At 48.5% G+C, this 25,408-nt stretch overlaps 1 protein-coding gene and 1 long non-coding RNA gene across 4 annotated transcripts in view; one reads left to right on the top strand and one right to left on the bottom strand.

Moving 5' to 3' along the window:
* Positions 1 to 6,542: 6,542 nt before the first annotated feature.
* The window catches only part of Scara5 (scavenger receptor class A, member 5), a 105,107-nt gene continuing 86,241 nt past the window's right edge, over positions 6,543 to 25,408 (bottom strand). The window contains 2 exon segments of one of the 2 annotated variants that reach the window (NM_001431432.1): positions 6,543 to 8,619; positions 13,264 to 13,461. In NM_001431432.1, coding sequence (NP_001418361.1) covers positions 8,483 to 8,619; positions 13,264 to 13,461 — 335 coding nt within the window. In that variant the 3' untranslated portion in view covers positions 6,543 to 8,482. 2 annotated transcript variants of the gene reach the window in all.
* Positions 17,480 to 24,869, top strand: LOC108352941 (uncharacterized). Of its 2 annotated transcripts, none has more exons than XR_015638882.1 (3): positions 17,480 to 17,771; positions 17,875 to 18,029; positions 24,306 to 24,869. It is a non-coding gene; the product is annotated as an uncharacterized LOC108352941 (long non-coding RNA). The 2 variants fall into 2 exon arrangements; XR_015638883.1 differs by having other exon boundaries at positions 17,480 to 17,802; positions 17,899 to 18,029.

The raw sequence follows: 25,408 nt of genomic DNA, 5'->3' as shown, positions 1-25,408 counted from the left end.
TCCATCTTGGAAGGAATCAGGACAGGAATCTGAAAGTAGGAATTGAACCAGAGGCCAAGGAGGAACAGCCCACTGTGTTTCAGCTCAGTGAGCTGCTGCGGTTTGCAAACAAGTTCAGCAAACGAGCACCGACCTCTTCACCTGTGCATTTCCTGTCATTCGATAGTAATCTCCTTGGGTTGTCAGTATTATCCTGAAGGGTAGTGACAAGAAGGGTTTCTGTGATCCTAAGGATCAAATCTGTAACGCGTGTAGCTTTCTCTAACGTACTTTATGCAGAGAATGCAAGGCAGGTCCTGTTAGCACCTGTCAATCACAGCAAATGGGCCTCACGCATTGTAGATGCTCAATCAGCACAAGGTAAATGCGGTGGTGTGAATGAAAATGCCCCCCATAGACTCACAGGGAGGAGCTTTACTGGAGGGGGGCCTTCTTGAAGTGGACGTGGCCTTGTTGGAGGAAGTGTGTCAAAGGGGGGAGGTGAACTTTGAGGTTTCAGAAGCTCAAGTCAGGGCCAGTTCCTTTATCTCTTCCTGCTGCCCACAGATCCAGATGTAAAGCTCAACTACCTCTCCAGCACCGTGTCTGCTTGCGTGCTGCCATACTTCCCGCCATGAATGATGACAATGGGCTGAACCTCTGAACTGTAAGCCAGCCCCAGTTAGATGTCTTCCTTTATGAGAGTGGTCATGGTGTCTCTTCACAGCACTAGAAACCCTAAGACAACAAGTAAATACATAAATGAGCAGGACATAAGATCTCTGGCCACTTCTTTGTGGAGAGGGCCTGGGTTTCTGCAAGGAAAGAAGGTCGACTCAGACTGCCTATTAAAATGAGTCTGCTTTTGCCCACTGCAGAAGTGTGAGGTCTGTCCTCAGGACCACAGCCGTGTCATCAGGAGTGAAACCCAGGTGGATGACAGGGAACGTAGCTTGGACAATGAGAAACTGGCTCTGGTGAGGACTATACGGGGCTTGACAGGTGGATGACAGGGAACGTAGCTTGGACAATGAGAAACTGGCTCTGGTGAGGACTGTACAGGGCTTGACAGGTGGATGACAGGGAACATAGCTTAGACAATGAGAAACTGGCTCTGGTGAGGACTGTACAGGGCTTGACAGGTGGATGACAGGGAACATAGCTTAGACAATGAGAAACTGGCTCTGGTGAGGACTGTACAGGGCTTGATAGGCAAGTGAGCTGGGCAAGGGGACACCAAAGTGTTAGCGCTCTCTGGAGTCACAACATAAGCTACTATTGACTATTTGGCATCTGCCCGGTTAAACCCGTTTATATTTTTACTGAAATGATCTCCTCATTGTTCACCCATAGCTCAGTTCTGCAAAGGAGAACCCATGGAGAGCCTTGGGACTGACTTTCAAAGGGTGTCTGGAGGGGGAGGGATTTGCTGGGGTGGGGGAGGCCTACGGCGGAAAGTTAGGGGAAGCTTTTGCTTATTCAGTCACCTCTCCCAACCAGATCTTTCCAGAGCTTTTCTTTATCAAATGGTGCTATATTTGAACAAAGATGTTCTGTCATGGTTCTCCTGGGCCAGTAAATAGCTATAGGGAAAACTTCTACTTCTAGCCTTGGAGAGAATACTTACCAGAATTGCCCACCTTCTGACATAATTGGAAAAATTGTAAATTGTACAACATTTTTGAAACCTATCATTTTAGACATTGAACAGCATATAATTCTAAGACTGTGATCCCTGAGCAGAGGGGAGCGAATGGGGAGCTCGACCTTGGCCTGGATTCTTTTTTTTTTTTTTTTTTAGCATCAGGAGTAATCCAGTTCTAACAGCTGTTCAGACATGAGGAATGATGTTTAGAGATGAGAGGCCAAGCTTTGTGGAATTTCTCAGTATTTGAGAGAGGGGAACCACACAGAGAAAGTTCCAGAAAGATGTATAGGCATTCCTTTGAAGCTCTGGCAGCTGTGACGGTTTGTTTATGTTCGGTCCAGGGAGTTGCACTATTAGAAGGTGTGGCCCTTGCTAGAGTAGAAGTGTGAGTAGATGTGTCACTATGGGTGTGGGCTTATCCTAGCTGCCTGGGAGCCAGTACTCTGCTAGCAGCCTTCAGATGAAGATGTAGAACTCTCAGTTCCTCCTACACCATTCCTACCTGGATGCAGCCATGCTCCCGCCTTGATGATAATGGGCTGAACCTGTAAGCCAGCCCTAACTACGTTGTCATTATAAGAGTTGCCTTGGTCATGGTGTCTGTTCACAGCAGTAAAACCCTAACTAAGGCAACAGCTCCGCATTGATCAGCATATATGTGAAGCTCACGAGGCCGATACAACTTCTAAAAAAGGACCTAAGATGAGAGTGTATGCTACTGACTCCACTTGGACTAGCTCAAGGTCTCCCCCTGAAGAGTAAATGTTCTGCTTGAAAGTTTCTTTACCTATTCTACTTGGCGGAGAAGGATGAATAAGAAGCGTCTGACAGATAGAACCTGTTAGTTGGAAAGCAGCGTGTTCCTGGACAGATCACAATGAGCCAGCACAGTTCCCACAAAAGAGGTCCTGTATTGAAAGGGGAGAATCGAGGAAGAGAAAAGAGAGAGATGGGTCTGGGTCTCTGTCTTTAATTGGGGCCATGACATAGGTAACCCACGTGATGACTCGTACAGGTAATGCAGGTGATGCATGCTCAGGGGGTGTGCAGCGGTTGCCATGGCAACAGCCATAGGAGGGTCCTCGTTGCCTAGGGATGACCTAATCGCTGAATTCAGAGGCTATCTGTAAACAGCTTCTGATGCTAACAGAACCTACCTTAGCTCTAAAGCTTTAGATGCAGGGAGGAGAAGAATGCAAAGCTTGGGTGGGGCATGCATGTTCTACAGAAGGTTTCCTGTAGGGAGCTAGTTTACAAACAGAACCAAACCAGTTCAGACTCTAGACCTGTTAGAGAATGTTAGCATGACTTTTATTATTTTGTCATCAAAGTCCATGAAGAAAATTGGGGGAGGGGCTCAAGAAACTTGTCCAAAAATATGTGCACATTTGTCTACTGGCGATGGCTGTGTTTGACTTCTAGACAGTAGGGAAAACAATGAATGAATGGTGAAGGGTGCTGCTTTCCTCCATGGTCTTGATCGCATAGACAGAATCACTATGATATCTATAGGGAGGGAGGGCAGGCCACCATCCAGGCTTTTGGAAAGAAGAGGAAAAGCATACTTTCTTGAGGGATTTCCAGAAACATCTGTTGATTTTTAGCACACCAAAGTGGCCCACAGCAAACTCGGGGTGTAAGGACTTTAATGAGTAGTCACCTAGGAGCATCTAGGACTGTGGAGTCCAGACTTCTTCTCACAGGCTGCTGTGCTGGAACACTTTTGCCTATTCTTAGATGATAGGGCCCAGGAACTGTGCACTCACTACTTAACTGGACTGCCTTAGCATCAGTGGTGGTTTGAATGCAAGTGGCCCCAAAGACCCATTGGAAGTGGCACTGTTAGGAGGTGTGGCCTTGTTGGAGTAGGTGTGGCTTGTTGGAGGAAGTATGTCGCTGGGGGTGAGCTTTGAGGTTTCAGATGCTCAAGCCAGGCACAGTACAGTGTTTCTCTTCCTGCTGCCTGTGGATCCAGATATAGGACTCTCGACTCCTCTCTAGCACCATGTCTGCAAGCTGCCATGCTTCCAGACACGATAATGTACTAACCCTCTGAAACTGTAGGCTAACCCCAGTTAAATGTTTTCCTTCATAGGAGTTGCTGTCGTCTGTTGGGAACCGTTTGACACTTCTCTGAAGCAGATAAAAAAGACAGAGAGAGAGAGAGAGAGAGAGAGAGAGAGAGAGAGAGAGAGAGAGGAGAGCGGAGAGGGGAGAGGGGAGAGGGGAGAGGAGAGAGGGGAGAGGGGAGAGGAGAGAGGAGAGGGGAGAGGGGAGAGGGGAGAGGGGAGAGGAGAGAGGGGAGAGGGGAGAGGAGAGAGGAGAGAGGAGAGAGGAGAGAGGAGAGAGGAGAGAGGAGAGAGGAGAAGGGAGAGATAGAAAGTCTACCTGCCAGACAGAGTTAAGGCAGGTCAGGGCCTGTTGGCAGATTTCCAGGTCTGCAGAGGGGTGGAAGGAGGAGGTGCACCTGAGTCTCAAGGCTAGGGGCTGAAGTTTCTATTGGCCTTGCTGGAAGGAGCAGAGAGGTTTTGGGGATGGAAACAAACGTCTTGTGCACATTTTAGTAAAATTGTTTTTGTTAGCTTGTGGCTTTGCTTCCCACGGTATGTAGTATAAGAAGGCTATGGGAAATACTCTTGCTGCTGGCATGGTATTCACCAAGCAGACCTCCCATCCCTGTCTCTTGCCTCTTTTTTCTATCTTTCCTTTAATCAACCTCACTCCTTCCTCATAGGACTGTTTGACTTCATACCAGCAGGACCTGTACAGAGGTCATGATGTCTCTTTACAGAAACAGAAACTCTTAAGATAAAAGTTGGTACTAGGGACTGGGGTGTTGCTGTGAGAGGCCTGACTGTGCTTTTGTTTGGAGGAATGTGGACTTTGTAACTTTGAATCAGAAAAGCAGTTGAACATGAACACTTTCCATGGGCCTTAGTTGGGCATCGAAGTAGGAACACGGAAGACAGTATTTCCTGAGGATGATTGAACTGTGCGGGTCCAGCTCATGAGGTTTCAGGAAGAATTTTAGCATGTTGCCTAGAGGTTGGTCTTTTGATGAAGAATGTGGCTGCTTTGTTAAAAACAACAACAACAACAACAACAACAATAACAACAACACCAACAACACCTGTGTGAGGCTAATTTGAAGAGTTCCGGCTTAACAGCTTTGGCAGAGGACTTTCCCAAACATCCTAGCATTGACTGTGTTGTGTGGTGCTGTGTGGCTATGAGTGGCCAGTCTCATGCAGATCTATAGTGAGCAGGAGCAAGATGGGCAAGGAAACATACAAACTGCACAGCTGGAGACAAGGAGCCTGATGCCAAGTGGAATAAAAGATCAGTGGCCTCAGAGCAAGACTCCACCCAGCTAAGCTTATGGTTTGTGGAAAGGAATAAAGGATGAATGAAAAGAAAATTTAAAAAATAGTTTAGGGCTCTTGCTCTTTCTTGCTCTTCCTCCTCTGGTGCCCTCTTTGTCCCTATCCCTTCTCTCCCCATTCCCCCTCTTCCCTCCACGTGCCCATGGCCAGCCTCCTTTCTTCTCCTCTCCGCTGCTCTCATTAAACCTCTCCACGTGGAAAAAAAATAGTTTAGGACCAGGTGTGATGGTGTACACTTTTAATCCCAGCCCTTGAGAGGCAGGCAGATCTCTAAATTCCAGAACAGCCAAGTTTAGGCAATGAAGGAAACCATTAAAAACAGAAAGTTATCGAACAAGTCCTTGAAGAAGGGGCCATGTTCCAACCTCAGCAAGCAGCAGAACTTGGCAGCTTCATCCATGTGACTCTGGATATAGAACCAAGGATATAAGAAAGGGGTTATAGAATCTCCCTTCACCACTAAGGAAAACCACTGAGGCCAGGCATGTGACAGGGATTTCCCTGCATGGAGGCCTAGAGAGGCCACTATGGTGAAGCTGTGAAGGTGAAGCCTGGGTGGCCTTGGAGACCTCAAGAGATTAAAGATGCCAGAATTATGGGATGCACATCAAGGAGAGCTGCTAAGAGGGAGTAAAACCAGCCCAAGAGAGAGAAAGAGAAGTGTGTTGCAGTCAACAAAGCTGCCTGTGGATCCAGATATAGAACTCTCAGCTATCTCTCTAGCACTATGTTTGCCTGTGTCCTGCCATGCTTGCTAGTAATGGACTAAACCCCTGAAACTGTAAGCCAGCCCCAATGAAATGTTTTCCTTTATAAGAGTTGCCATAGTCATGGTGTCTCTGCACAGTCACAAAACTCTAACTAAGACACTTGGGGGGGGGGGGGGCGTATCGGGTACAAACACGAGCACGTTCTTTTGGGTAAGATCAAGTGAAGTTCAAAACCATTCGCTCATGAAAGGGCCTCAACGGCTGTTCTGTTGCTTGGAACCTGACTTCTTGGAGGACCACCAAATGGAGCTTAAATGGCATGGTTCTGCTGTAAGTTGAGTGCACCCCTTCACACGCATGCCTGTATTGGATCCTTGATTCCTCAGTGTGGCAGTTTGAGGAGGTGTCTGGGTGACAGGGGCAGAGTCATCCATGGATAGTGGTCCTATTTCATTCTAAAGCAAGCCCACCTGAATGCTTGGTCTCTGCTGTACAGACCCCTTGTCCTCTTCCTTCTGCCTTGAGTCGAAACAGCACGAGGCCCTTGCCAGATACAGCTGCCCAGTTTCGGACTTTGAGTACTACAGATAAACCTGTTTTCTTTATAAACTTACCTCACCTCAGGTATTCTGTCATGGCAACAGAAAACAGACTGAGATGTGTTCTATCACATAATCAGCCTAGACGTGTGTGTTGAATGTCCTCTGAAAACATGGCAATGGCTTTTCATGGGCATCACATGCTAACAACTCTCGCTGGAAAGACTGAGATTGCCTTACAGCTCTTTCCACAGTGAGAAAAGATATGATGGACCACCTGACATCTATTTCAAATGTCTGCTTTATTGAGAGTCTTTCTTACAAAACATCTGAAGTATTTTAGGCCTAGTTTCCATTAGTCCCTGAAATACAGGCCATGGTCGTTTCCACGCCCTCATAGGTAGGTTTGTAAACTAGTCGACTTTTATTTTTATGGGTAAAATACTTTTCAACATTGCTTTTATAGACATAAAACCAAACGTGTGTTTCTTCCATGTAAAGACCAAGTGAGAAAGTGACTGAGTCTTCATCATTGGGGTAAATGGATTCTTTCCCACAATTCTCAAAGTGATGTTTAGGCACTTTTAAAAAAATACCTTAAAAAAACATAGCCTCTAGCATATCTTTTAAAAACATAACCATCGTGACGTGCTGAACAATGTAATAGGAGTGCTCCTCTTATACAGGTATACATACATTTGCTCTGCAAGAAGATGCATGAGTACATGCATGTTATGTAAACATAACAGTTGGTCATATCATGAGAACAGTAGTGAGTAACACATATTGCAAGCAAGAATGACCAAGATCACATATTGGCTGAGCAGCCAGTCAGGATCGTTGGGGCAACTACACCTGGGGGTACCTAGGTCTTCATGACCCAGAGCAGGACAGTGCTCACCTCACAGGATATGTGATTGTGTCTGGGACTCTACTATCTACAGACAGGTCTACACTCAGTTGCTGCCCTGTATACCTCCCCCAGTTCTAGAACACATGTACAATCTAGTTCACCTCCTCCTTGGGTCAAGAACAGATGATGCTCTCTTTGTACACAGGAGGGAAGTGAAGCTCACAGGCTTGAAGAGTCGTAAGGGCTTTCATTTCCCATGGGAAGGTTATAGAATTTCATACTTTCTATCCTTTTGGGGCTTATCAGGATTGCATTCTTTGGATCACAAGATTCTATTTAGAGAGGCCTGGAAGGTACACTGTCATCAACGACCCCAAGACACAGTCTCTAATGACTGATGGGCTCAGGTTACTGTGTCTACCTCCCATGTCACACTTTAAAATCACCCTCCTGTGTGTACACTTGACTTAGAAGCCCATCACGTCTGATCTCACATGTGCTCGCTGGAGGACTTGGTGCATACAACCTTCTGATAAGCAATGTCGATAGCCCAAGCTTGTTGCTCAGGCCTAACAGGAGCAGACTAAGATTCATATGGGAGCCTGGTTTCAGTCTTGGTCATTCTTGGTCTTCTAACTTGGAAGCCAGGTGAGCAGGTCAGGTGAGCACTCCCAAGAGGCAGGATCCTGCCCCGAGGGACATGCCTTGTATTATGAACACAGCAATATGGATAAGTGATTCCAGCACCCAAGATATGATGTAACACACCATGGTAGTTTTCCCCTTCCCTTTCCAGCTCCAGCTGGGTTCTTCAGGTGTCTGCCATTTTCTTAAGTGTCCTCCGTAGCTGGCTTCTCCACTGCCCCTTCCTCAAACTAATATATAGTGTGAAGAGGCAGAGTAAAAGTGGGGAAACAGAGTCATTAAGGGTTTCTACTTGCTGGGGAGTTATCTGCAAAGTAAATGACCCATAACACCTCCCACCTCCATTGCTGCTCTTGCCTATAACATCATATCATCATCCATCCATAACCAAGAGACCAAAGAGAATATGGATCCCCAGGCCTTTATGAATCGTCTTCAGATAACTGAACACACTGCTGGTTCAATTGACTGGGGCTCCCCATGTAGAAACCTTGGTGGAAGAGAAAGACAGAATGTAGGTCCCACGAGCACGTTGGAGCAGTTGTCTGCAAAGAGAGTGACACCAGGTCACCTTGGAACCAGAGTATGGCCAATTGGCAGCAAGGGTAGGGTGGTGTTGGATTGGGCACGAGCCATGGCTAGGTGGCTCCAAGCAATTCCCCCTACCCCAGAGACACAGGAATGTGGCTCTGAGGCAGTGCCCTAGCCTTGGGCTGTGGCCACTTTCAGAGGGCAGTACAAGTCACTCCAGCGTCCTCAGCATGCCCACAATTTGTCACGCCCCATTTGGAGAACTGGCAGTGGAAGATGGAGCTCTCAGTTCCCTTGCAGTTCACATCATCCATCCAGATCCTCCCTGTGCCTGTGAAGAGAGGCAAACACAATGTCTTAGAAGCGACTCGGAAGCAGAAAGGAGGAGAAAAGGGATTGTGTGTGTAAATGACATGGCCATGCCCTGGCGGTCCCTACAGGTGCTCTTCACATCTGGGGGCAGCCATCTTCCCTCTCTGTTCTACCGAGAATGCATCCTTCGTTATGAGCTTAGCTTCCTGTAGGCTGAGTAATAATATCAGGAGATTGGTGCATGTCTCTTCTATGGATCAGGCTTCTTTCAGGTATGAGTGCCTATAAGTCGTCACCATTATGCTTTGGGGTGGACAGTAAGAAACACATTCTGTAAATTAAAAAACATAGGCTCAGAGAGCAATTGGTACCAGATTACCAGTTTGTAACTAGTAGAAACTCATTTCAAATTCAAATCTTGCTACCTACCCACCTATCCCCAGGTTCACACTTATAATTGACTCTCCCTTCCACTGGAATACAGTATCTTGAAGCTTTTATGAATGGACATTTTGTCAAGATCTAATAAGAACAGTAATGCCCGACAGGTCTTGGATTATCCTGTGACCCAGAACTGGGTTTGTTAGTAGCAAATTCTGTGAGCCCAAGACCATAGTACTGGAAGGATAAAGGATTCCCAAATTTGACATTATAGTCAGACATCCTCCAACCTTAGGTTAGCCCCTCAAACACTAAGTCCCTAAGACTTGCAGCCAGGCTTGATCACTGAGCTGTAATGGGTCAACCTGCTGGTCTGAAGGTAGCCACACATGGAGATCCTGGTGCTTTGTTTGGAGAGACAGTGGAACCTTTAAGAGGTGGGACCTATTTAGCAAAAGGAAGAAAGTCAGTAAAGGGCAGATTTTGAAAGTTACATCCACTCCAGCCTGATTCGTCTGCTTCCTAGTTCACTAGAAAGGAAGAGGCCACCTCCCACCAGTAGCACCTATCACCATGCCTTCCCTATTAGGATGGGTCACAACTCTCTAAAACCATGTGCTAAAACAAATCTTTCTTCCCTTGAGCTGTTTATGTATGATATTTTTGCCATAGTAATAGGAAAAATCATGAATACAACAAAGAAGCATAAAGTCAAAGGTCAAGGGTCTTAACCCAGGTTCCAGGTACTTGTATTTCACACCACATTAGTCGACTGGATGTTTCTATATTGGGAAGGCTATGGTATCCATGAAAGCCTACAAGAGAGGTAGCTCAGGGATTAGACCCGTAACTGACCATACTGTATCCTCCCTCACAGTCAGATGACCCCTCTCTCCTTTTTTAGTGGAATCACCGAGACTTTGAAAATCTTGTTCTGTTACTCATTCTAGATCTGCCCTTTACAAAGAAGCTTGTGGGGCCATCTGAGCCACTATACTATTGACTAAACCAACTACATGAATTAAACCACTTAAACCTGTTCCCTGGAGATTCTCATGTCCTCTATCTCAGGTTTGCCACGCAGTGAGGCAAGGACAGACCGAGGAGAGCCTCCTCCTGCTGTCTGCCTGGACTCTGTCTTCACCATAGCCTCTCCCTGGCTCTTACACAATAAGCCCTTTGAGAGACAGCAATAACTTGCAGATTGAACATCTCCTGGAAAACACATCACTTCACAAATTACCCAGGAGAAAGCAGCAGGCCCAAGAACTCCATTGGATTAGTCACACCCAAAGCAAATAAAGGGAACTAACAAATAAAGAACAGGTCCCAGGCTGCCCACCCCAAATGCGTTTGCAGGATGTGGACACTGTAAGAACAGCCTGGGGCTCTACCAGAATGGGCTTCTGTCCAGCTTCTGGAAGGACAATACACTTGGAGCAGGGTCATTAGACCTACATACATCCCTGGATCACCCAGGACAAAATAATGTCCTAACGAGTTCCCAGGCTGGTCCTGGGACCTCTCCTTGTGCAGGCAGAGGACTGTTCTAATCCAGGGGCCAATGAACGCAGCCCAGAAGGCTGCTCAGTTGGGTCCGGAGCAGATGGACCATAGAAATTAGTGAGTAGTATTCGGCATTATCAGTGGAAGGTAGATTCTAACAGCACGGAGGGTAGGCAGTCGTCCAGCTGTTGTGCTGCATAAGGCAGATTAAAACACACGGGCTGTGTGTATGTGTGCCTTTCATACAGGGACATAAACCACTGAGATGGAAAGCAACTGTATGCCCAGGAATTTATTAAAATATTTTTTTTTGGTTCTTTTTTTCAGAGCTGGGGACCGAACCCAGGGCCTTGCGCTTCCTAGGCAAGCGCTCTACCACTGAGCTAAATCCCCAACCTGGAATTTATTAAAATATTAATACTACAAAGTCCCCTAGAGTAAAAAAGATCAGAACAGCACCTCCTGGTGAACAGAGGAGAACCTGGCACCAGAGGTATTCTTCATGGGGTAAGATCGAGACTATGGAGCATGTTGTAGTAGTACAACACTAAGTTGGAGGTGACCATTCATTTATTTATTCAATAAGGAGTTGGGGATTTAGCTTAGTGGTAGAGCGCTCGCCTAGCAAACGCAAGGCCCTGGGTTCGATCCCCAGCTCCGAAAAAAAAGAAAAAAGAAAAAAATATTTATTCAATAAATAATCCTGAGGGCTTGCTCAACACTCTGCACTCTTCTGCATATTTAGACCCTCCCCCCAGTGAACAACACAGATGACAACACATGCATGGTACGCCACAGGAGCTAGCATAGTAGTACGTTCGTTGTGAGCTGAGGTATTGGAGGGCCTGGAAACCTCCTCCCAGGAGACAAAACAGAGCTGCCTTTTAGAGCTGATGGGGTAGCATGCAAGGTGACAGGAAACACCATGAGGTGGCCTCAGAAGTACAGTAGATACCTGTGATAGAAGCACCCTGGGAAAAGTGAGGAGTGATAGGAAGTCTTAAGAAGGGCTTTAGTCAGGGCTTTGTAGTAGGGGTGTGCATTTAAAATCCCTTCACTTCAGTGAGCTGAAGCAGGAGGATTGCTAGATAGAGAGTAGCCTGAGAGACACAGTGAGCCCAAGGCCAACCTGAGATATACAGTGAGACTCTGTCTCAAAGAACAGTTTCTGGGGGGGAATTAAAAAGAAGGGCTAGGGGTTGGGGATTTAGCTCAGTGGTAGAGCGCTTGCCTAGCAAACGCAAGGCCCTGGGTTCGGTCCCCAGCTCCGAAAAAAAGAAAAAGAAAAAAAAAGGGTTAGTTTGATGACAAGAGCAATAAAGGCCCACTGAGGTTTCGGGAAGGGGTTAACACAAGCAATTGCTCACTGAAGACAGATGGCTGGCAGCTATAGAAGGCAGGCCCAGGAACCAACCTGCAGGTTGTAGTGAGACAACCTGAATGGCAGCCGTCCATAAAAGCTCAGGGATACACTCAGGCCTCTTGGACTGGCAGCCATCTTCACTCAATAGGTAGTGGACAGAGATGAGCAATGGTGCCTGAACCATGCTAACTGCTGGGCACAAGCAACCTCATCTAATATCGACAGTTCGTCTTTAAAGAGAAAGACTTGAAGCTCAGCTTCGAGGTTAAGGAATCTGCTCAAGGACGTCAGCGAACTCAAACACAGGAACCTGACTCCAGGGTTTCCGTCCTAGGCACTGTTCTGATGAATACCATCTAAGGTGGGTCGGTGAGGAAGAAGGGGAGGAGACAGAGTCAAAAGTCTCTGGACGGGCGGACATTGATAGAATCTATAAGACTTGGGAATGGGACAGATAAGGAGTTGGTGATACAGTGGAAATGCCCAGAGTCTGGTTTAGATGGAATCTAACACAAAATGGTGCTGTAGGTTTGATAGAGATAAAGGATTTCATAGGAAGAGAATGTGGCCCATTTGACAGGTGCACGCCGTGTCTGTGTGGTGCTGTCTGGGAAGTAACTGGCTTCTGAGGGGTCTGAGGTGTAAGGGAATATTTCAAGGTAGAGAAAACGATCTGGGTCATGATTGAAGCCCCAGATGTAGAGATGGACTCTAGGGACAGCCTCCAGAGTGTGAAGAGGAAGGGGAGAGGGGAGGAGGAGCCATCCACCCTCTTTCCTCATGCCGCCCCAGCAGCCCCTGTACCTATTTTAGCTCAGAGGAGTAGAAAGCTTAATCTTTGGGTTTGTCTGGCACCACTTCATACCCCCCAAGTCCCTGTGGTGACTGCCACTCACGGGTCAGCAGACTACTGACAGCTGAGGGTGATGTGATCAGCTCAAAGCCTAGGCCTCCCCACACCAGAACACAGATGTTCACAACCATTGATTGTCAGCAGGCTGGGTCCCAGGGGTCTAGGCTGGGTAGCATCCCAGAGTCTGTCAGTCCAGTTTCCAGACGAGCACACCAAGACAGAGTGGAGAGGAGCCAGGCGCAAGTGCACACAGCTGAGGAACAGGGTACATCGAGTAGACGGAATAGACGGGGGAGAGGTTCTCCAATCCATGGGAACTGTTGTTTTGGGTTCAAGTCCACCCACGTTTCTTCCTGTTCAAGTTCTATAGAGAGGGAGTGTTTATAAATATGAGGTGTGTACTGAGAACAGGAGTGAGGGATAGGTGTCCCCAGGGCACAGTTGGCCTGTGTGGACTATGTCACACGAAGGTTACACAGGCTTTGGGGAAGGAGGCCAGGCCTAGACTCTGTGGCTCTCTTCCATGTTGTCCAATCTGTACCTTACCTCACCATCCTTACCTTGCCCAAAACGAGCTGTCCGGTGCACCTCCTCCACACTGTGGAAGCCCAGCATGCGGCACACCACGTCCCCATCCTTCTTGTCCCAGCCGTCATCACACACTGTGCCCCAGCGACGATCGTGGAATACCTCCACCCGGCCCTGGTGTGGGCCAGAGCCATTCACCAGGCGAATCATTGTGAAATCCATATCACCTGCTGGGAGAACCATTATTACTACCCTTCCCTGGACACCCGTCCCTGGACACCCGACCCTGGACACTGTCCCTGGACACCCAGGACCTGACCCAGTCTCCTGAACGAGCACCCTTCTTCACAGGGAAGAGAGAACTAGGACTGAAACCATGAGGCTACCTTGTGTCCTGCTAGCTATTTTGTTTGTTTTGCTTTGTTCTGAGGTAGGGTCTCACACAGACCAGATACTCCCATCTCTGCACACCCTAATGTTTTGGATTACGGCTATACCGCCATGGTAGCTTTCTTCTTGCCAACTGATTTCTAAAAAGAATTTTAAGTTCACAGAAAAACTGACTAGAACATCTCTTCTCAGTATTCAGGGAGTTTCCTCCTTGACCAGCTGACCAGCCATGCTTGACAGTTACTAAAAGCCTAGTCTCTGCTGGCACTTAGGGGAGACCAAGGGGCAGGGGGAGAACATGGGAGCCCTGAAGAGGAAACTGTGGTGGGAAAGGTAGAACCCAAAAGCTAAGCGTGACCAGGGTAAAGAGGAAACGGTGCCACCAAAATAGATCAGAGGCTTAACCTCTGATTGGCTATAGGTCCTTGCCTCTGGTCAATACCAGGTCACTTGAGAGTATGTGTGTGGTACCACAGTGCTGTCCCATGAGGCTGAGAACAGAAGCCTCTGTGTGAGGTCAGAAGAGGCAGGAAGAAGCTATGCGTTCCAGAGCAGGATAGGCAGCATTGGGGGTCAGGTCAGAGCAAGAGAAAGAGCTGGAATGTAATGAGAATAGTGAGGTTGATGTTCAGAGAGTCCCTGACTTATTCTGTTCTCTTACTCACAAATGAACAAGCATCAGTTAGAGTGCAGTGGACACACTCATGGGGTTGAGCCTTTAGGAAGCTGACACTAGGAGTGTGTGTGTGTGTGGGGGGTGGTGGTGGTGACAAAGCCTGGGAAACAATTAGAGCCAGTTGTCATGTCACGCATCTTTAGTCCCAGCGCCTGGCAGGCTGACGTAGGAGTATCATTAGTTCATAGGCCAGCCTGGGCCATACTGTAAGACCCTGTCTCGATACATGGATTCTCAAGTAATGTTACACGTGTAGATAGGGACAGAAGATTGGAGTAGGTGGTGAGGATGGCATCACTTAGAAATGTAGACAAGGGGTTGGGGATTTAGCTCAGTGGTAGAGTGCTTGCCTAGCAAGCACAAGGCCCTGGGTTCGGTCCCCAGCTCCGAAAAAAAAAAGAAAAAGAAAAAAAAAAAGAAATGTAGATAAGGGAGTGGGTGGAGTGGGGTGAGATCTACCTTAAAGGGTGAGCAAGAGAGAGCAAAGGGAGGGGCCATCTTGGAAGATAGGCAAGGAAGGGAGTGACAAGTGAAGGAAGGCACCATCTTGGAAACTAGACAAAGAAGGGAGTTGAAAGTGGGAAGAGGCACCATCCCAGAGATGTGGCCAAGGAAGGGAATGAGTGGTGGGCTAGGAGGTGAGAAGAAGGATGTGGACATGGGAAATCTTGCTTGCATATATGCTGCCCTAAGCTTCTCTAGGCCTCACATACAGGTGCCTCCTTCTCTCAGACACCTAGTCCCACATCCGGCTTTGCTCTAGACATATTTATTCCTTCATAATATAATTGCCTTACTTTCTCAAGTATCCTGTTTTATAGTGTTAGGGACACCGAGGTATCCGTTGTGTTTAAAATGAAAATGTCCAGAAATGGCTAACTCCCCTGATAATGTACAACTCAGTCCAGGGTTTTGGTGAGGGAGCTGAGTAGAGAGTCCGCCATCAGTGAATCTCAAAGCACCAATTCCCATTCTACATTACTGCTCCACAATTACCCAATGACTTTCCACAAGGCTGTTCTAGGTTCTAGACTCAAAACCCAGATTGCAGTACAAGTACACTCTCTTCTCAGGAAAACAGAGATGTGGCCTGTCTTGGATTTTGGTGGATGCTAAGAACATTTGGAAAATGTCATTTAGATGGTGACGTGTTGAAATTCTCAGCAGGTCTCAGTGTATATGGGAGTAACAAGCGTATTTGGATATAGAGCAATTTTACAACCTTGGAGACGTGGTCACCAAAATGATAGGATCCGTAACATCACCTTCATGATGTCACCCATGGCCTACACACCACACAGAGTCATGGGTCCCTAGTAGGATATTCCTCCAAGCTAGCACCACACTGACCTCAGGGGCTGAAAAGAGACTTAGTACCTTTGGAGATTGTAAACTGGAGAGCACCTAGGCAGCCCTGGAAATGTTACCCGTACCAGACCCGAGTCATTCTTTGTCACTTGTCCCCTCAGGGAAGACTACCAACCTGCCCACTGGGTCAATAGATGCTGTGTGCCCCCAAAGGGTCACAGTGAGTCTGAAAGCTATTCTCTCCAATGGGATTCATCTGCACAGTTGGTCCTTCTCATTCTTACCGTGTCTCAAAGAAGATGGCTGCAAGCTGTGTTTCTTCACATGCCCTTTTCCTACTGACAAATCTCAATTCTGTTTTTAACCTTCTTGCAGAATGTACACTGAGATTTTCCTGGTTAAGGTACTGACTGCCCCGATTCAGGGACCTCGGTTGAAGGGGCAGGTCGTGAGCTGTCACTGTCCTCCTTGGGCCTGCACAGGAACACGGAGCTGCAGTGCAGGCAGCACCTTTTCCAGGCCTCAGGGTGTGGCTACTCCCACCCACACATTTGGGGAGTAAGCACTCCTTCCCCTGAGACTCTGTCTCTAGCCCAGCCAGGGAGAACATCATGTCTTTCTTATAAGTTTGGGTTTTCTGTGGATAGAAGGCTTTCAACGGGGCTTCTTCCCAGCAGTTTCTGCCCCAAGGTAGAGTTTTCCTACTAAAAAATCACCTATCATCCAGATATTTAATACGTCAGCCCCAACTTAACCGGACCCAGTGCTGAGAGGCAGCCTCAGCTAGTGTTGTGCTTTGAACACAAACCGTAGGCTCCTGTGTTAGAACACTGGGTCCCAAGCTGGTGGTACTCTTGGAAAGTATTGAACCCTTAGGAGGTGGAGCCTCTGGAGGAAGTGGGAAGTGAGTCTGGCCCAATGCCTCGTTTGCTCTCTGCTTCCTGATTACAGAGAAGTGTGGCCTCTTCTGCCATCACGAGTTCCCTACCATGCCATGCCTTTCCATGGCTGGAAAACTCCAGTTTTCCCTCACCTGAATCATAGAGGATAAGGGATAGTTATCCCAACTTGACAGTTTGTCCATAACTTGTAGCCCTCAGCTCTTGGGCAAACCTTCCCACCTATAGCCTTCACCCTCCCAAACTAAGCTGAGATACCAAGATGTCCACAGGGCGGGGCCTCAGTTCTGTTCCCTTCTGCTCTGGGGTTGGGGTTGGTGGACCCCCACAACACCTGATGATTTTCCTTTTTACTGAGAAGCCTGCAGTCATCCCAGGGTTTAGTCCAGAAGCATCACTGCTTGGAAGAAACCCATACAGTAGTCAGGACAGGGCAGTGGCCCTTGGCAGCCATGTGGCTTCCCGGCTCTTGCGGTTCAAAGGGCTCATTGGTTCACCTACAAGTTCCTGGGATGTCAGGCAGGGGTTCTGATCTCTGCTTATGGCTTCCTATCTTGCTACTCCAGTTCCTAGAAACTGCCTCCTATTCTCTGGCATGATGAACTGCCTTTGCTCATTACCCAGGCTGCTTCTGGTCCTCACCCACACTCCTAGAGACAGCCTTAGGGTTCCCAGACCCAAACCTGCCTCTCCAGTGAAGAGGGAAAGGGAGACCCTTGGGGTCAGACTGTGGAGAAACAAACGCATCTGGACTGTGGGAAGTGTAGGGCGTTTCCCTGGGCTATGGCTGGCAGCAGTTTGCTGCAGCTTAGCTGTGGGCTTCAGGCCCATCACATAGTGCACGGAGCTATTTTAGTCAATGGTGACACAGTGGTTGGGCTTTTCTAATCACCACAGGTGACAGAAAAAGCATGGAATTTGTCAGCTGGCCAAGACTCTGAGATGACATAAAGTCTTCATGTGACAGGATGGCCCAGAGGCCTATAGAGGTGCTGTGACTTATCCAGGTCATCCTCTGAGTAGGACAGCCGAGGTCTGCACTGGGTACTTCATCGTCTGGGCTGGCTCTATCAATCTGCCTCACAACCGTGATGGAGGGGAAGCCCAGAAAAGTCACTTTGTCCTGTGCTCGCTAGTGATTCCTAGAAACGCATCAGCTTCCCCTGAGTCTCATAGGTGAAGCGTGATGTCTGCAACGCCCCCGCAGGGCACAGATGTTCTGAGTGACATCGGAAGTGAATGCGCTGCTCTGCTGGGCTGTGGAAAGGTGAGCTCAGCAGCGGAGGAACGAACGCCTGGTGAGTCTGTCCACCGCCTGTGCATCACCTATTCACGTCTCATTAATATTCTATACGCATTTCTATTTCCAGCTGCTCATTTAGTTCTCCATCCAGATTCACCTCTGGAACTCCCAACCACACCCCACCATTGGAATGGATGCCAACGGAGAGTGGGACCAGAAACACTGTCTTTCACCTTGAGTCCTAGGGTGCCAGCAATGGGACTACCCAAGTCCCGTGCAGAGGTAAGGAAACTGGGACTGGGGAAGCTATTGCTCCTTGGAAGGCCCTCTCTTTCACAGAGCAGTGTTTCTTTTTCACTCCCAGAACTGGGTCATGCTACCCAGGGATGCTGGTGGACGGTTAACTCTGGAGTCTGGAGTCGGCACTCCACAGACTAGAGGGCCCTCGCCTGAGATTATTCTAGGAAGCTCCCAACCTCAGGCGACATGTGCCTGCCCCATTTCCCTTGGAGTGACACAGTCCTGGATGCTCAGCATTGATTCAGGTTAGCGTTGAGAACTAAACACAGGTTTGATGGCTAGAACTGCATGGATGGGTGCGTGTCTTCATGAGCAAGCATCACCAGAATGCTCCTGTCCCACCCTCATACCCATCAGGGCCTGACAGGATACATAAGGGGCACATAATCCCATCTTTTCTTTTTTGGACACAGTGTTGTGGAGCAACCCTAGGTCATGCCCTGCTAAACGCAGCATCTGTGGGTCTGAGGCAGCATTCCCTGGCAGTGAGGAGAGGAGCATCGGGGAACGAGCTGGATGGGCAGGGCCCACCAAGGTGTGCAGGGAGTGTTCCTTAGAGTCTGATACACAAGACCAACTACCTCTCAGGGGATCAGTGGCAAAAGGTGGCTCCATGGCCAAACCCAAGCCAGGCCCCTTTGAACCCTCTCCTTAACTGGAACTTCACCTTAGCCTAAAGGGACTTCGAGAAGACACAGATATCATTTCCAACAACTCAATGCCAATGCCCCAGAATCACTATAAGCCTGCTTAAAGGAGCTGTCAGAGTCAACAGTAAGTTCCTGGAACAGACTTGAGGTCTCCCACGTGAGCACTGATAGCTAGACCTCTGTCCCCAGCATCTCTTGAACAACAGCAGCACACCAAGCCTATATGGGCTCCCCTGGAACCACCCAGCTTCTTTCTTTTTGTAACTTTACTTTCCAGCCCCACCAAGCCCTTCTTGGCCCCTCTTCATGTCACTTCTGTTCAAATTGAGATAGAGTACACTTCGTGCAGAATTCCTTTCCCTGTGGCAGTAGCTACTGCTGTTTGAATCTGTTCAGCACCCTGTCACCAGTGCCAATTTGACTTTGCCAATTAATGTGGTAAGGCCGCGACATTTGATAAATCAATCAAGGAGTGTAATGTGTCCACAGCCAGTGGCACTTCCGTGTTCGCGGGAAAGGCCCAGGAGGTCTGTCTATACCACTGTAGTAAAATTACAGACTCCCTCCGAATCTCTCAAGAATATGAGCTGGGAAGGTGGGGGAGGGGGAGTGCAGACAGGAGCAAAAATGGCCGAGAATCAGGAATTGGAGTGACTAGGCCATGTCTGAGATGAGATGCTAGACAAGCTGACCCCTTGCTTACGGCCGTGTGCCCAGAGCAGCTTTGGGTTCCTATAGCCCCTTCATTCTAGGCTGTGCAAAGCTTGCCAATATTTTGGGCCTTTTCCCCAGTGACTCAGATGACTCCCAGAAACATCTGAGGAGAATGGAACACAGGCGGGGTGTGTGTGTGTGTGTGTGTGTGTGTGTGTGTGTGTGTGTGCCACACCCATCTAATGATCGACTGGTAACCTGTCTCTGAGGGCCCCATTGTGAGTAGAGGTTTGCATAAAGTCAGACAGGTTTCTCCTGTGGTCCTGGGGAGTAGAAATGGGTGCCTCTGCTCTCAGGGGCTAGGTTGGAGTGTTGGCGCCACCAGCCCCTGCCATCTCTGGAAACATAGGTAGGATGGCAGCAGAGAGAGAGAGCAACCGTGAGTGTCAAAGACTTAGAACATCCAACACCTCGAATTCCAGCAGACCAACCAGCACACAAGCTATCTGTGCATAGCAGGGGCCTAGCAGAGATGGCATGATCTGCATAGGAGCAGGGGCTGCTCCTGCACTTACATGGGCCCCTCCTCTTGTTCCCTACTCTCCCCAGTTTCTGGCTCCTCTGCATGCTAGGGCAGGGATTTGGGGGTCAGAGATGCCGAAGTCTGGCTCCTGCTGTCAGCAACTCTGCATAGTACTGTAAACCGGAGGTGATTTGCTAAGCCAGGCACTTCTGGAATGGTATGGGAATTCTGTGCCATGGCCCAGGCTGCTCTTGGGCACCTAACACAGCCCTTATAAATCTAATGTGTGGGGATTCTTCTCTCAAAGCAAATGTTGCTTCACTCTCACTATCCTATAAACACTCAGGTAGAGGAAGCAGGAACCTGGGGAAAGAATCTGGATCTGTCTTGTGAGTCCCTAAGCACAAGGTGGAAAGTGGCCTTGCCTTAGGCTTCTCTCCACCCCTACTCCACACTCAGACCTCTGATCCACGAGCCTGACAGCTGCTTTCCTTGACTCTGGGCATAGGAGGAAAGGCACACTATCTCTCGGGAACCCACCCCAGGACTTTCAAACCAGCATCTGGTTTCCCTTCCAGGGTGCTGGCATCTCTGGCTGTCCCCGGTGTTTCTTTGTCCACAGACTCCTTTACCTTGTTTGCACACCCCAATTGGGGTTTTGTGGCTTTTACTGGGGGGTTGACTGTGAAATGTCTTTCTGCTCTCAGCATAACAGAGCAAGTTGCTCCATCCCTCTACCCCCAGGCAGATTTGGGAGGGCCATGTAAGTGGCTGGTAGCTGCCATCTCTTAGAACTGGTTTCCAGGCTGAAGTAGTCTTGGAACTTACAGCATGGCTTGGGCTCAGATGGCTCAGATCTGTCCCGAGACCCAACCACATCAAAGTCCTGTCCTGGGCATATCATGGAGGTGGGGGTGTGTGGTGGAGAGCTTTCCAGCGAAGCAGGAGCAGCACGGAGAACAGAAGTTTGCCCACTGACTTCCCTGAAAGACAGGTGCTCTGCAAAGGACTCCGTATGTGTGTGTATCTTGCTGGCATTCACAACTCATGTCATTCACATTCATGACTTGGTTGTCATAGCTTCTCTCATTCAACAGAAGACAGGGGCCCAGAATGGACAAGTGATTTGCCCAGGGTCACACAGCTGCTACAGGGTGCTCAGAGCAATAGGCTCTCCTTTTCCAAACAGTGTGAGTCTCAGGCTGAACACTGAGGACTGCTGCCTAACAGCCCTCAGCAAATGTAAGATTCTTTCTCTCTATTTAGGACAGCCCCTTGGGGTCTTCAGCACTTACTGCCTTGAGCTACAGGGCCTGTGTCTTAGACATAAAGCCCTGCCTGACTGCACACAGAAGTTAGTTGGGAAGATTTGAAAGCCTCCACATTCAAGGGCAGTTTTGAACAGTCTGGGGTGTTTTGAATACTTTGAAGGTGGTCTTCATGTATAGCTATAGCAGTACTATAGAGAGCCAGCTGTGGCATCAGCTGAGCTGTAAGCTACCACCTGTCCAGCCTTTTAAGGCACATGGAGGTTACCTCTCCAGGATGCTTCCCTAACGGGTACTCTTTGGGAATTACTACACTGCAATTTCCTCTCCTGGATCCCCATACACCTTACACCTCCACTATGTTGTGAGAAGATGACAGCCATTTAGCATCCAGTTGTGTCCCTGTTTAGGCATTGAGACCCTGATGTGGCAGGAAAGTAGGTCTAGAAAGAGAGTTGTCGAGATTAACATTCTTAAGAGAACTGGCTTCTGCCACTCTTTCAGAGGACCAGAACTTAGTCCAGAACTCTTGTTGGACAGCGCACAACTGGCTGTAATTGCAGCTCTGGGGATCTGATACCCTTCTCTGGCCTCTGTGGGCACCTGGACTCATGTGCACATACACCCGCATATAAATAAACAGACAGACAGACAAACAAACAAATAAATCAGATATTTAAGGGAAAACGATTAAAAGAAAAAAACCAGTTAGCAAAAGACTAGAAAACAAAACAGAGAATGCCCAAGAGAGTCCCCTCCGAGAAGTTGGTGCTGTGTAAACAACCTATAAAGGGTCATACACAGTAGTGGGAGGATTCAGGGCTTAGAGTCTGGGACCAGTCTCGGCTCTCTAGCCCACTTGCACTCTTAGGAGTGCCCCTCTCTCTCTCCTTTAATAACTATTAATAATTATTGATTTAATATTATCACTATTCATGGTCTAGTTCCTTGTTCTAGTACACAAGAAATTTGTGCATTTTAACAGGTACCCTCTGGACTCAAACCCAAGCTTTAGCAATAGTACAGCAGTCTCCCTTGGCTATGCACAGGAGAGTCCTAGAGCCCGGAGAATGCTGCTTCTAAATCTAGGGGGAGAGCTCAAGCTAGGTCGGAATGGTCCGGTCCCTTGATGTTTGTTTTTCGTGCCTTTCAGTCCCCTCCTGCCAACGCAAAACAAGAAGGAAGAAAGGAGGTTGTGGAGAATGGAAATAAACACACAGGGCTGGGAAAATGGGCTCTGCAGTTTCTGCAGCTGCGAGGGGCGGGGGCTGGGGCTGGGGCAGGGATAATTTGGACCATCTGCCCATTAAGAAGGTTGAACTTTCATTCTCTTATAAAGGAAGAACTCAACATGCCCTGAGCTGGCCTGAAGTCCCCACCCCCTAGGCTGGGGTGACACTTCTCAACAGGAAATGTGCTCCATATGGGAGTTGGGAGCCATCCCTGAAGCAAAAGAAGGCGTTTCTGGGGAGGCTCTCCTGGAGGGTATGGCCTGTGGGTACAAAACACCATCTCTTGGGATGGATGTCTGCTCTGACCCTAATAGGGGGACTTGGCGCCTCTTCAGACTATTTTATTAAATGCTCTCAAGGGACCATTGCCAAGAAGAGAAATTTTTTTCTCTAGGTCTGCTGAAGAAATGACTACTCCTGGGTCTTTCCTATGCTGTGTCCCCTGTGTTCCCTTGTGAGGGGTCTCTGGATGGAAGTCACAGCAGGATATAACAGATACCTTCCCCAAGGTGTCACTGCCCTGACTTCATTGCTTGCTATCTCTCTATCATCTTTCGTCTGTCTGTGGTGTTGCCTGTGGAGGCCAAAGATCAAAGTCAGGTGTCTTCCCTTCCTTTTCTCTCTCTTCTGTTCTGAGTCAGGGTCTCTCCTGGAGACTGGACCTCACTATTCAGGAGGAATATCAGGCTTGGCTGTGGGACATGCGCACCTCCACCCTCGGTTCTTATGTGGGCTCTGGGATCTGCACTCAGGTCCTCTGCCCGTGTGGCAAGCCCCTTATCAACAGAGCCATCCCCAGGTCCCCAGTGCTGGCCCTTTAAACTGCTGACTCATGCCTGCCTTTTCCCAGTATGGTCACATAGCCTTTGAAACATGGGTACAGCTTTCCGAGGCTGCTATTCCTGGCCTCCTGGTTCTTAGTACTTGACAGTAAAGAAGTGTCTATGGCCTACCAACATGGCTCCATGAGTTAACACGATGCCAAGCTTGACAAGTTGATCCCTGGGACTTATGTGGTAGAAGGGGAGAACAGACTCCTGTAAGTTGTCCTCTGATCTCCACACACATACACAATCGATCAATCAATCTTAATTTATAAAAGATGCATCTGGGGCTGGAGAGATGGCTCAGTGGCTAAGAGTGCAATCTGTTCTTGGAGAGGACATGAGTTCGATTCCCAGCACCTACAAAAGGTGGCTCACAGTCATCTGTAACACCAGCTCTGGTGGCTAGGGCCTCCGTCTCAGGCACCTACTCTTGTGCACACACCAACAGGCGTACACACACACACACACACACACACACACACACACACACACACACACAAATTAAAAAGAGTAAAACTAAATCTTAAAGAAGACATGTCTGCTAAACAATAAATGAAGAATGCTTGGGGCTAGCAGGAGCTAGTGGGAGAGAGTCGAAGCCCAAAGCTTCTCACAACCACATTTGTGGGTAGCTGTGTAGATACAGGAAGCTCTTCTCCATCCATTTCCCACACCCTGGTTTCAAATGGCACCAAAAGGTAAGAGCCAACGAACCTCTTTTTTTAAGAGCTAGAAAGAGAGCCAGGTGACAGTCGAAGGGTGCTGATGGTTCGTGTCAGTGAGCCTTGAGCCTTTTTCATTCAAGCCCTCCAGGGAGACAGGCTGACATTTGAAAGACCTCCCTGGCAAAGGCTTTATGGATCAATTGCTTGATCAGCTCCTGTCCACCCATCCCTTCAGTCCAATGGCTACTCCTGGTGGCGGAGGTGGGGTTCTTTCTCCTTCCACATCCTGGTTCCTATGTTAGTCTGGGCCCTTCCAAGTTCAGGACCAAGCACTGTACATCCATATTGCAAACCCTCATTTGGAGGCCTAGACTTAGTACTAACACTGTCACCCTGGATGAGGACCTGCCCTCTCTGTAGTGTCTGCCTCTGTTTGCAGAAATGACCAGACTCTGAGGACTGGCTGGCGGTCTGTCTCTATGGTGTGAAACTCAGCATGAGCCAGAGGGAAGATCATGGTGGGGACTGTGGTGTGGTGGCAAATGTGTCCTTCCCAGGCTGAGTCAGTAAGAAAGCCAACGTGAAGCTCTGCCGTCACCGGACCACAAGACCTCCCGGGAGATCCGCTCTCATTTCTCTCCTTAAACCTCACTAACATCTCCTCGAAGAGAAGAAGCTGGCTGCCACCCATGGCAGGAGGCAAGAGCATCTGAAGCTGACTCCAAGTACCCACCAAGGTTCCTTCCACATCCCAGGATGGGAGGGGCTGGGGAGTTAGGACATCAAGCCCTGGCAGCACTCAGTCTTCTGCAGTTCGCATCTGGCAGGGATCTCACCATCCTCTACCCAGCATCACAAGGACGGAGAGAGCTCAGGGTCCTGGGGACTGGGAATCATTCTTGGGTTTGTTTGAAATGTTTTCTAAACAAACAGTCTGGTCACTCCTAGTTTTCATGTACATCTCAACTCCGCTTCAACTTAAACTTTATTTGTATAAAACCCACATCATTGACACGAGCTTCAGTTCTTGGGTGGTTTCAGGGCCCTCCTTTTATGTTTTTAAATTTTAGCTGAGTTATTTTTTTAATGTGTATGTCCTGTGTGTGTGTGTGTGTGTGTGTGTGTGTGTGTGTGTGTGTGTGTGTGTCCTGTGTGTGTGTCCTGTGTGTCCCAAGGAGAGTCTTGGATCTGCTGGAGCTGGAGTTACAGGGGTTGGGAGCCACCCCTCTTTGGTGCTGGGAGTCAAACTTGAGTCCCCTGGAAGAGCAGCAAGCTCCTTTAACTGTGGAGCCGTCTCTCCAGCACTGCCAAGGCATTGTTTGCTCACCTCTGTCTGAGGTTTGTGTTACTAAGCGTTTTCTTGTCCAACAAATCCCCAAGAGTAAACCTGAGTCCTAAGGAAGCTGCCTCCTGGTACCGGGCAGAAAGATTAACTAGCACAGAGCCATGGGAGTGTGCTAGCCCAGGGCTGAACCCAGAACAGAAACTGGTTGGTTTGACTAGCAGGCATGAGTGGCCCACAGCAGTTCAAAGCATCCAGCC

Source organism: Rattus norvegicus, chromosome 15 (assembly GCF_021556685.1).
Source record: "Rattus norvegicus strain SHRSP/BbbUtx chromosome 15, alternate assembly SHRSP_T2T, whole genome shotgun sequence".
Classification (NCBI taxonomy): Eukaryota; Metazoa; Chordata; class Mammalia; order Rodentia; family Muridae; genus Rattus; species Rattus norvegicus.
Note: the sequence above shows the minus strand (reverse complement) of the source record. Positions and strands in the feature narration are given on the sequence as shown.